Genomic DNA, 10,128 nt, shown 5'->3' on the forward strand with positions numbered 1-10,128 from the left:
AAGTACCTCCACTTCTGCGCTACACCAAGCGTGAACGTGAAAACACCAACAACAACAATTTTGGTACAAAGCAGCCTTGTAGCTCTGTCATTACTAATCTAGCAAACACAGCCAGCTGTATGGTAGTATAATACACAATGTCCGTTCTGGAGACATAGTAAGAACATATAGAGGCGCAACACAAACCATAAATTGGAAGGTTCTCGGGACTTAAGCAAGAGCGGTCTTTTCGTCCGAGAACTTGAAATCACTCAGCGATTTTCTGTCCGACTCCCAGTCAGTAGGGAAGCCTTGCTTCATGTCGTAGGTCGGAGGTATACCCGCAGGTGGCACAATATACTGGGTAATTTGAGACATTAGTTGATGTGGCTCAATAATTTGATACTGCGCTACTTACCGGGGGAAGATAGGCGTCCGGATGGAATGTGACCGGTTTAGGAGCAATGGGCAGAGTAATGGACAGCGCCTGGTCAGTGAAGGCATTAGCTACATGGCATTCCTGATGCAGAGTCCATATGTTAAAAGACTTACAATGCCATCTCTGAAGACACCAGGAGTCGTCGCTCTCCAAGTAGGCAAGGCCGCTCCAGATGAGTTGTTGGCTATGTCATCTCTGTTCCACCTCTGAAGCAACGCTCTGACGCGGAGGTAGCCCTAAGAGGTCAAATCGTAAATAAGGTGGAGGATATGAACGCAGTGGCTCAACGCACGAAGTACTTCCAAGCGAATACGGGGACAAAGAAGACAAGCCAAACAGCGATGGTTGTGGCAAAGCTAATCCCGCGAGCATCCCAGATATTGGCTTCAATGATGCCGTTCTTTTGGTTAAGCTCACGCAAAGACAGAGCGTAGGCAAAGAAGGGTACGATAATGGTAGCGCTGAGGAATAAACGTGAGTTTCATTGGTGGCCGATGAGTGGTGCATTCAACTGACAGCATCCCAATAACAATCCAAACACGCTCGAACACGGGCTTTGAGTACCGGGTGGCCAACCGGATGATGGCCCGAACCCGCGACTCCCATACGTCGGGGCTAATCTACACAAAGGTCAGTCTTAACATAACCGGCCGTGTGTAGGCCCTGATACTCACCACTGTGCTCAGCTCGTACGGAAGGAGCGGCGGTGGCTGTGACGGAGACAAAATCTGTAAACCAGCGTCGCATGTTAGCTTAAGCTTGTTATCGGGGACACAGGGGCTTCAAGGGTACCAGATCAATGGATTGAGGCTCCTTCTGAGCTCTGGCCATAACGTCGGCGAGATAGCCCATGGTTGAGTTTTTTTTTTGAACGTTAGCTGTGACGTGGTGTTGTGTAAGCTAGACAAGAAAATGAACGCTGAACCAGTCAGCTCGTGAGCACGAGGGCCTGCCCGACGGTGCTAGGATAGAGAAAGAAGAGAGAAATGCGACAAGGACGTGAGTCAGGGAGAGACCAGCTCTGAAGGGAAGTGGTGGTCGCGGAGAGAGTGGTAAGAAAACACACGGAAGGGAGGCGTGAGGCTATTGTACACCCTTGTGCATGGACCGCAGCAGAAGCTTCCAAATTGTCCAAAGTCGTCAAGGGCAGTGGCAACGTACCACCGTCACCATTGGCGACGAGATAACAAGCATCCCGGTCGTATAGCATCTGCCTTCTATCGAACAATGGATAATGGTGTTGGGGCCTGAATTTCTTTTATCGGAATGGACCATGACTCCGCACCATCAAAGGTGCTTCATTCTGGCACACGGGAGGCGATACGTGGGGAGAGTAAAGTACTGTCTGGTCTGACCCCATCTTTCCGCACCGTCACCATCCTTGTTGTACATGTTGACATCGACATCGTCCCATTCCACCTCGAGGCCAACCTCAGACAGATGCATGTCGGACAAGCGCGTGTATACATCGTAGAACAGGGCATCTGTGGGAGATATTAGCACGACCACACCGAAATCAGGAGGGATCGTACTCGTTGCTCCGAGACCGTTGAAGAAGCTAAATATAGATGTGGGGCCTGAGAGCAGACCGGGGACATGTTTGAAAAACGTATGGAGGTCTAGAACAGCCGCGTTTGTGTTGGGCTTGCGACCAATCATAAGTAGATGCTGGCGTCACTTACCCTCGTAGCTCTCTGAAAACGTGTCGGTGTAAACAGCGTCGAATCCTCCTATCCCTAGAATTCGAGGGTCTCCGATGGCATCTTGCCACTTACCCTCTACGATGATGACGCCTTTCTTTTCGTGCCACCCTTTGGCCTTCATGAACTTCAAGACATCTGGGTGTGGCTCGATGATGACGTGAATCGATGGCGGGGTTGGCATGGACTGAAACATGGAATCAATCTGGGAGATGGTTAGAAGACGAAACACATCCTATGCGAGTGTAACACACGATTCCAAGCCCAAAGCCTACATTCATCACCTTCAGACCCTTTTCGAGGTTCTCCTGCGTAGACATTCTTTGCACCGTTTCGCGCACTTCATGCTAGCCAGCTGAGTGGGATGTCAAAAGTCTGAAGGAACAAGGCTCACTGATATCTCGCTCCCATCCCATCATCACGCCAACTTCATCCTCATCTGCTTTTACGATGCAAATATCCTGGCCGCGTTCATCAGTGGTGAACCGTAGCTCCGAAGATAGAAATGCATCGCTAGAGCCAGCTGCCGAACCATCTGTCTGGCGAAGGATGAGAGAGGACGGGGTATCTTTCAGGGAAGATTTCGAGGAAAGCAGGGATAATAACATTTCTACGAATACATGAAATCAGTGACTGAAACTCCATGATGGTCCTTCATTGCACACCTGAGCGTATTCCCGCATCACGAATGAGATTATACGAAGCACCATCATTCCAAGACAGAGCAATGTCGCCTGCGGTATTCTCGAGGTTGTCAACTGGGAGACGTTGACATAGGCTGAGTAGCTGGTGACGAAGCCAAACTCGTTTTGCTAATCACCTGCATTCCATACTGCACCCTCGTCAATGAGAAGTTTGACTAGCTGGCTGTTCTGTACGTATGCTGCGGCGTGCAAAGGTGACGTCCCATCCTCGTCTTGGAACCATAGCGGCGCGCCTTGGTCGATCCAGATCTTGATAGTGTCGGTCGGTTCGTGCTCAAGGATAGCATTGATCAGACCGAAACCCAGGGCCGTTAGGGTATCGACGTCGATATCGATTTCGCCTGAATAGTCATCATCCAAGAACTCGACGTCTACCATGCCGCCGTTGACAATATAATGTCTTAAAGATGATTTGACACAAGGAAGATTGAACGAAGGCCAGCTCTGCCGGGATCGCCGAGTCTCGCCACAGCTTGACTTTTGCAATTACAAACTTTGCCTCAATATTCAGTCTCGAGATTGATTTCGATTATTGCCGTTTGCAGAAAGGTTGCGCCGCGCGTCAAAACACACGCTTTTTTCGACCTCAGCCCCTCCACAGTCGTTCGGTCATATCTCATGAACCACTGGACCGTTTCACTTAAAATTACCCGCGTTCGAATCGCCTCATCAATCTCCAGGTGCGTGTATAATTTTTATTTCGTTTGACAGAGTTCTCAAAATTCGTGCCTCAGGGGCTATTGTTGGATGTTGTCTGACGTTGTTCGCTCATATCTCGTCAACGCATGGGCTGTTGGACTCAAAAGTGGGACCAATGGATTCGTACTGATGGGGCCGAGGTGCGGATACACTTTTCACGTTGACTGAATCACACCTGAACGTCCATCACTGGGGATTGTTATATCGCACAAGGTCCTCTTTTCAAGATTCATGAACTTGAGGTCACTAGAATCACCCGTACAAGCTCAAAATGTATATAGCCTTCATGTGGAACATCAATTACATTTAGGATAAAGAACTGCTAACGAGAGTGAAAGTGAAGGCGATATGTGGTGTATAACATAACGATAACAGGTTTTCCAACCCTCATGGTCAACAAACACGGAAGAAGTCATAGTCAACCACAACAATTACCATGTACTTACTTTCTGGGGTGGAGTTCAGATCGAATGAGACCATCTTTGAGTTGGGAAAGCCATCCAACGAGGATCTATAGTGCAACAGCCACCCATATAACCTCGACACACCTCCGTGTGATACCAAGACCAGATGTTACACAATCCATACGGAAACCATATACGCACCTATGAGTTTACAAGGACAAATGATTGACGTCGTGATTGAGTTAAGGGAGTGGTTTGTTGATGAGTTATGACCGAACATTTGTAGACCTTTGTGTAGATAGCGCTATCCCTAACGACAGACATTCAGGTGTGATTCAGTCAACGTGAAAAGTGTATCCGCACCTCGGCCCCATCAGTACGAATCCATTGGTCCCACTTTTGAGTCCAACAGCCCATGCGTTGACGAGATATGAGCGAACAACGTCAGACAACATCCAACAATAGCCCCTGAGGCACGAATTTTGAGAACTCTGTCAGACGAAATAAAAATTATACACGCACCTGGAGATTGATGAGGCGATTCGAACGCGGGTAATTTTAAGTGAAACGGTCCAGTGGTTCATGAGATATGACCGAACGACTGTGGAGGGGCTGAGGTCGAAAAAAGCGTGTGTTTTGACGCGCGGCGCAACCTTTCTGCAAACGGCTATAATGATTGCCGAGCATTAAAGTTAATGTGCACTGATATTCTTCGAAGATCGACACTGGCACACAACTAAATATCCGTTTTGCGATGGGGTTATTTGGCTGAGACTGATAATTTTCTGGCCGCTTTTTCAGGCTGTTAAAAATGGTCCGCAAATTCCAATGACAGTCAGACCGAGTTCAGAAAAACGGTTTTATCAGGTTTCCTCATTCCATAAACCAAATGATGCACCAGCCCTACATATCCTACACAAGTCCAGCCCTATGTCATCGTGCACCAGTGCATATGATGCCCTTCGTTAACCATGGCACACCGGGCAAGCTATAGCCGTAGATAAATTAATTTCTGTTCTCGATCTAGTTGCCGGTCCAGACGGCGGGGCCGGGAATAGTGTAGTTGGTTGCCGTGCTCGAGTAGATGTCGATGCCAACACCAGGGTCGCTCCTGAAGATTCGTCAGTATGGTTGGCGGGTAGGCATAGATGCCTGAGGAAAATGGGAACTCACATAGCGTATGCACCAGGGAACTTAACGAGGAGGTCCGAGGACGGGGTAGACGAGCCTCCACCAGTGAGGACGAGCTGTGCGCACTCGGGGTAGAACTGCGGCTGGTTCGAGGTGTGGATAGCGAGAAGTTCGTGGCGGATGAAGTAGTTGCCAGCGGGCAGTGCGGCGGGGATTGTCGACGTCCAAGAGCTGTTCTGGTTCACAAGCTGGCCCATGCCCCATTGGCCAGCGGATACGGGGCCAGAGATGAGACCGGCCTGATCGATCTTGAACTATAGTTTTATGGCATAAGTCAGGAGGATTTGGGCTGAATTGATCCTGGGGACTTACCCAGTCCAGAGAGGACGTGTCAGCACTGCTGCAGTCACCACCGCAGTTCGCCATGTACACCATAACAGGACCGACGGTGTGAGGCCAGGGGTTGCTAGATGACGATTAGTGTCACGCCATGATTGACAAACGTTTGAGACATACTTCCAGTAAGCAATGACCTTGGATCCAGCTACGGAAACAAGACGTTCGAGTTAGCTAAGTCTGTAATGATAAATAGGAAGACAATGCTGAAACTCACCGGCAACAGTCGCGGACTTCTGGCCAGAGCCGAGGGAGGCACCGTTGGCGTTGCAAGACAAGTGGGCGTCCGTGGGGTCGGTGATGGGGTTGTAAGAGTCCCATTCGCGTTGGATGGATGACTGGCCGACGGGGGTGTTGTATGGCACGAAACTATGGAAGTCTAAACGATTATGCATGCAGCTTCGGGAAAATACGTACCCGTTGTAGTCAGTGCCGCCAATGTTGTAGCTCAGTACACCACCGTGAGCAGACACCTATTGAACGAAGGTCAATATATCTGACCACGACACGAATCTACATTGCGATCCTCACCAGAGATACCTGAGCCAAAGCGGCGGCAAGAGCGGCGAAAGAGGCAGTGAAGAGCATCTTAGAAAACGTTGGCTGGTGGGTTTGAAAACTGCTGGGTTCAGCTTCCAAGAACCCGCATTTATACTTGTGTCGAACTAGCTGGCCATGTCTGCTAAAGCCTGTTGTACTTACGTCAAGTATCAACCTGAGGTTAAATCTCGGTTTGGGTAGCATACAAAGGATAAATCTTCGGAACTGGGTTCGCTAGGAAACTCCTTCCGCAAAACATCCATGTGGTTGCCATCTGGTGCCGTCGGTACGATCGGAGACGTCACGAGGGGTCAAACTCCGAGGCAATTTTGCGCCTTTCACTAAGTTATCTGAGATAGCAAAGCTTCACCAGGCCTCACCGGCACAGACTCGGAACGCCCTGTCATTGGTATTGCGTGACATGCATCGCTCTGCCAACAAAACCTTGGCAGGATCAATGTCGGGGCATTATCTCGCTCGAATGTGGAAGCTATTGATAGGAAGAGGGTGAATGCCGAACTATGCTGGACCATTGTAATGTGTGCTCGGCTTTAAGATTATGCACGACGGTCAACTGACGAAGGAAACGGATTAATTGGAGGATCTGTGTCAATTACAATAACAAGATGCATACGATATGTCAATAAATGGCGACTATAGGGCGCTCACAAAACTGCAAAAATAGTAGGCTGCCTCCGCTGTTTGGTTTCCCATTTCTCTGGGGACGGTGACAGTGCGCATACAAAGGCAGTTGATAAGTGCAATAATCACAAAGAGTTTGGGCACTGAGATCTGAGAGCTTATTCATCTTCGTGTATGGTGATTCGGCGTTCTTCTACAGCAACTGGAACGTTCGCGAGCTGTAATATATCCTCCACGTTTTCGGCGTCCGCAGAAAGTGACACTGATGGGCCATGTTCGTCTTCTTCCTCGCTATCCTCACCAGGTCTTCTAAACACAAGCTCCTTCCCATTGACCAGCCGCCTCTTTTTGAGAGGCACGTCTGCACTTGTGTCGTCGGCTCCGTCTCCACTTCTCTCGGTGGCCTTGCCTTTCATTCGGTCCTTCTTCTTTTGACGCTTTGCGCGGTTTTTCGCGGTTTTGGCTTCTGCCAAATCTTCCGCCTCCTTTCGTTTACGTTCAAATTCCGCTGTCTCTTTTTCCTAGATAACTGTTGAATCGAATTAATAGTATCAGTAGTGTGGGATGCGGACCTTTCGAGCATCATCCTCCATCATCTTCAACCTCTCATACTCTCTCCTCCGGCTTGCCTTGTATACGTGGAACTCGCCACTACCAGCGCCAGCACTTGACCCTTGAACATTCTTCATCATTTCTCGCGCAGGTCGTATGGTCTTCTCCTTTGGCCCCGATGGAACGTATGCGGGCTTGCTTGGATCCTTGAGTAGTCTATCCAGCTGCGAGCGCTGTTTCTCTACGGCAGTGAGGACATGGCGATTGGGCTGTCCGGGTGCAGGAGACTGTGGTTTACTGTCTGACGGTATCCCAGATCCAGACATTGGAAGTACGGCAAATTAATGGTACGAGTCAATGGTAAGTGATGGGGTAAAGGAACAAGGAAGACAGGGGTGAGCAAATACTAATCAACATCACTTTCACACTACTGCAGTATTTTACTATAGGGCTAACTGTAACTGGGAGCTAAACAGCTTTCGAACCTCGCCTAGATCTGCTCGATCAATGTAGGTTGAACAAATGCATATAAGATGCACATAATAGTATGCTTCAATACATATGTGCAATTACACACGTGGATATCCCAGTGTCTGTTCTACTTTTGACGAGTGCACCAGCTGACGATCTCATAAGGACCGACAACCACATGGCAATTTACACCACTAAATTGAGAAGTCAGCCATAATAGTTCCTGGTAAATGATCAAAACTCACGGAGGACGGCGTTGATGCACCCATCATTCTCTGGATTGTTTGTGATCTGTGCGTACTTACCGAATACCACCTTGCCGCCCGTCGTAACCATACCCAGCTCAGATACATTCACTTCAATGACAGTGCCTTTGGTAAGAACACCAAGTTGAGTGTACATAGGTGATTGTGGGTTTTTCTTCACTCCGAGGATCTGAAGCTGGAAAGTTGCCTTCAAATCGGCTTTCAAGAAGGCAAATGACCATTAGCTTAGGCATATATAAGCCGTATATAGGACGTACGGTGTGTCACATTTGCCTTCTTGTATCGAAGGGCCATGGGTCGCACAAACCGCTCCATCTTAACGGGCTTCCTTGTGAAACCCTCGCCAACGAACGTCGCCTTCGTGACCATGCGTTTCCATGATTTTTGCTTCCGCTTGCCGGTCCGCATGACCTTGAACATCTCATCTTCTGCGATACCGCGGACTTGAGGAAGAGGCACAGCGTATTTGGCAGCCTTGTCCTTGCGTTTTTGCTTGATGGCAGACGACAGGGCTTTGGCATCTTTCTGACCCTCGCGGTCAAGGAGGTAGGTGGGAAGGGCACCATCTGGTACTGCTGACGAGTCTGTTTGTTTGACGTTCCTCTCGTCATGAGCCTTGAGGGTTTTCTTAAGTTGGACTTTCTCGGCATGTCGTTTAGCATGCAAGAGCTTGGCTTTCAATCCAAACATTTTTTGGGCGGTGGAGGATGCCTTGTGGACAGCACGAGCTTCCTTCTTCCGCCTATTGCAACTTGTTAGGGAACAAGTACCATGTTGGAGAACTCGATCACTCACTTGCGCTCATAGTAATCTAACCGCCGACCATGTCGCTTGATGTGTTCCTCGATGTACTCGTTCTGATTTATCGATTTAAATTTTGATTGCGGTTCTAAACACTTTAGATACGTACCTGCGGCTATAAAATACCATGAGTTAGCGAGACTGCGAGTGCATTAAAACAGGAGATCTCACCATGGCGGTTGCAGACGAGGGCCCTCGGAAAGTTCCGAATGAGGGCCTAATCTTAGTTTAGGAAGAACACGTTCACATAGAACAACTACGAATACCTTTTGGCTTTACGCTGCCCTTGCTCCCTCCTGTCTTGAGACTCGGTCTATCTCTCTTTTCTTTCTCTTTCTTACGACGTGACTACGATCTAGATGTGGCAAGACAACAGCGCTCCGTATGGCGCGTCTTCTTCCCAAAGTCCCTACTACAGTCAGGCGCCTCCTCAGAATGCTCCCCTCCAGTTCTACGCTCCCAGTACCGACCAAGGTGGCTTCTATCCGGGCTCAAGACCAAGTCTAGAAGGAAGTATGGGCGTCCAAGGCTCTATGAACACGCAAGGCACTGGCTTTGGCGGTAACATCCAGCAACCGGGAGGCTGGCTATCCGCGTTTGGTACCGGTGGATTCGAGGGCGAGCCACCACTATTGGAAGGCATGTTACTCTTTATAAGCGTGTTTATACCTCTCCTTATCCTGTGAGCAGAACTTGGGATCAACTTCTCGCACATCCGTGCAAAATCTATGACCGTGTTGAACCCTCTCAGTCGCGTCGATGAGCGTATCATGGATGACGCAGACTTGGCTGGTCCACTTTTGTTTTTCTTTTGCTTCGGAACACTTCTCCTTCTTGTGAGCACTTTGTATAACATCGTCTTTGCTAGTGTTGACAAACCGTGCAGTCCGGAAAACCTCAGTTTGGATACATTTATGGTTTCGGGTTGTTGGGCTCGGCCTCAATTTATACGCTCCTAAACTTAATGTCAGAGAAGGGGATTGATGCCTACAGAACAGTGTCAGTATTGGGATACTGCTTGCTACCAATGGTAGGCGTCGGGGCAATTAGCGTGGTCGTTACATTGGAGTGAGTTATTACCTTGGGACTGAACAGACATGGTAAACTCACAAAACCTTCCCAGCGGGATGCTGGGTTATCTGCTCTCTGTGCTATCAATAATATGGTGCACTTTCTCCGCGTCTGGCATTTTTGTTGCGGTTTTGCGCATGTCAGATCAACGACTACTGGTCGCATACCCCGTCGGCTTGTTGTACGGCTGCTTTGCCCTGCTTAGCGTCTTTAATGTTGGCGCGGGAATTAGTTCCAAGTAGACACAGAAGCACTAGCCACTATTTATCCGTACTACCCATTTAATCGCAATGGCATGAACCGATATCGATGTTTTTCGGACTGTAAACGGGG

The 10,128-nt window shown here is 48.9% G+C and overlaps 6 protein-coding genes across 6 annotated transcripts; 1 reads left to right on the top strand and 5 right to left on the bottom strand.

Moving 5' to 3' along the window:
* Positions 1 to 55: 55 nt before the first annotated feature.
* Positions 56 to 1,461, bottom strand: CONPUDRAFT_81082 (uncharacterized protein). The gene is made up of 7 exons (XM_007768329.1): positions 1,211 to 1,461; positions 1,093 to 1,146; positions 935 to 1,038; positions 711 to 879; positions 532 to 654; positions 398 to 466; positions 56 to 339 (listed from the first exon to the last, which is right to left on the bottom strand). The coding sequence occupies exons 1-7, from the start codon at positions 1,268 to 1,270 to the stop codon at positions 211 to 213; spliced, it is 708 nt and encodes a 235-aa protein (XP_007766519.1). The 5' UTR covers positions 1,271 to 1,461; the 3' UTR covers positions 56 to 210.
* Positions 1,462 to 1,662: 201 nt separating this feature from the next.
* CONPUDRAFT_121194 (arginine methyl transferase) lies at positions 1,663 to 3,239 on the bottom strand. The gene is made up of 7 exons (XM_007768658.1): positions 2,939 to 3,239; positions 2,784 to 2,876; positions 2,513 to 2,728; positions 2,373 to 2,458; positions 2,101 to 2,323; positions 1,951 to 2,037; positions 1,663 to 1,902 (listed from the first exon to the last, which is right to left on the bottom strand). Exons 1-7 carry the CDS (start codon positions 3,198 to 3,200, stop codon positions 1,706 to 1,708), a joined length of 1,164 nt encoding a protein of 387 aa, XP_007766848.1. The 5' UTR covers positions 3,201 to 3,239; the 3' UTR covers positions 1,663 to 1,705.
* A 1,709-nt stretch (positions 3,240 to 4,948) lies between these two features.
* CONPUDRAFT_71589 (glycoside hydrolase family 61 protein) lies at positions 4,949 to 6,040 on the bottom strand (the record flags this gene model as incomplete). The annotated part of the gene is made up of 7 exons (XM_007768249.1): positions 4,949 to 5,036; positions 5,099 to 5,370; positions 5,429 to 5,522; positions 5,573 to 5,600; positions 5,670 to 5,821; positions 5,870 to 5,925; positions 5,984 to 6,040. The coding sequence occupies 7 exons, from the start codon at positions 6,038 to 6,040 to the stop codon at positions 4,949 to 4,951; spliced, it is 747 nt and encodes a 248-aa protein (XP_007766439.1).
* Positions 6,041 to 6,792: 752 nt separating this feature from the next.
* CONPUDRAFT_52863 (DUF1168-domain-containing protein) lies at positions 6,793 to 7,512 on the bottom strand (the record flags this gene model as incomplete). Its single annotated transcript, XM_007768179.1, has 2 exons — positions 6,793 to 7,155; positions 7,207 to 7,512. 2 exons carry the CDS (start codon positions 7,510 to 7,512, stop codon positions 6,793 to 6,795), a joined length of 669 nt encoding a protein of 222 aa, XP_007766369.1.
* A 45-nt stretch (positions 7,513 to 7,557) lies between these two features.
* On the bottom strand, positions 7,558 to 8,914 carry CONPUDRAFT_101409 (TGF beta-inducible nuclear protein 1). Its single transcript, XM_007768659.1, has 5 exons — positions 8,893 to 8,914; positions 8,719 to 8,783; positions 8,181 to 8,665; positions 7,903 to 8,121; positions 7,558 to 7,851 (listed from the first exon to the last, which is right to left on the bottom strand). Exons 1-5 carry the CDS (start codon positions 8,896 to 8,898, stop codon positions 7,844 to 7,846), a joined length of 783 nt encoding a protein of 260 aa, XP_007766849.1. The 5' UTR covers positions 8,899 to 8,914; the 3' UTR covers positions 7,558 to 7,843.
* Positions 8,915 to 9,009: 95 nt separating this feature from the next.
* Positions 9,010 to 10,120, top strand: CONPUDRAFT_143020 (Yip1-domain-containing protein). Its single transcript, XM_007768660.1, has 4 exons — positions 9,010 to 9,363; positions 9,415 to 9,560; positions 9,611 to 9,792; positions 9,848 to 10,120. Exons 1-4 carry the CDS (start codon positions 9,084 to 9,086, stop codon positions 10,035 to 10,037), a joined length of 798 nt encoding a protein of 265 aa, XP_007766850.1. The 5' UTR covers positions 9,010 to 9,083; the 3' UTR covers positions 10,038 to 10,120.
* Positions 10,121 to 10,128: the final 8 nt, after the last annotated feature.

This window comes from Coniophora puteana (assembly GCF_000271625.1).
Source record: "Coniophora puteana RWD-64-598 SS2 unplaced genomic scaffold CONPUscaffold_4, whole genome shotgun sequence".
Taxonomy (NCBI): Eukaryota; Fungi; Basidiomycota; class Agaricomycetes; order Boletales; family Coniophoraceae; genus Coniophora; species Coniophora puteana.

Bases quoted from the DNA above. Each gene is read 5' to 3' on its own strand.
- CONPUDRAFT_81082 (XM_007768329.1), bottom strand. From the start codon at position 1,270: ATGGGCTATCTCGCCGACGTTATGGCCAGAGCTCAGAAGGAGCCTCAA. The intron at 655-710 runs GTGCGTTGAGCC...TTGACCTCTTAG, and splicing joins TATTCGCTTGGAAGTACTTC to GGCTACCTCCGCGTCAGAGC. The intron at 467-531 runs GTAAGTCTTTTA...TTCACTGACCAG, and splicing joins GTGTCTTCAGAGATGGCATT to GCGCTGTCCATTACTCTGCC.
- CONPUDRAFT_101409 (XM_007768659.1), bottom strand. The intron at 8,666-8,718 runs GTGAGTGATCGA...AAGTTGCAATAG, and splicing joins TTAGATTACTATGAGCGCAA to GCGGAAGAAGGAAGCTCGTG. The intron at 8,122-8,180 runs GTACGTCCTATA...CCTTCTTGAAAG, and splicing joins GAAGGCAAATGTGACACACC to CCGATTTGAAGGCAACTTTC.
- CONPUDRAFT_121194 (XM_007768658.1), bottom strand. From the start codon at position 3,200: ATGGTAGACGTCGAGTTCTTGGATGATGACTATTCAGGCGAAATCGAT. The intron at 2,324-2,372 runs GTGTGTTACACT...ACCATCTCCCAG, and splicing joins TAGGCTTTGGGCTTGGAATC to ATTGATTCCATGTTTCAGTC. The intron at 2,038-2,100 runs GTAAGTGACGCC...CGGCTGTTCTAG, and splicing joins GTTTTCAGAGAGCTACGAGG to ACCTCCATACGTTTTTCAAA.
- CONPUDRAFT_143020 (XM_007768660.1), top strand. From the start codon at position 9,084: ATGTGGCAAGACAACAGCGCTCCGTATGGCGCGTCTTCTTCCCAAAGT. The intron at 9,364-9,414 runs GCATGTTACTCT...TCCTGTGAGCAG, and splicing joins CGAGCCACCACTATTGGAAG to AACTTGGGATCAACTTCTCG. The intron at 9,561-9,610 runs GTGAGCACTTTG...CAAACCGTGCAG, and splicing joins TCGGAACACTTCTCCTTCTT to TCCGGAAAACCTCAGTTTGG.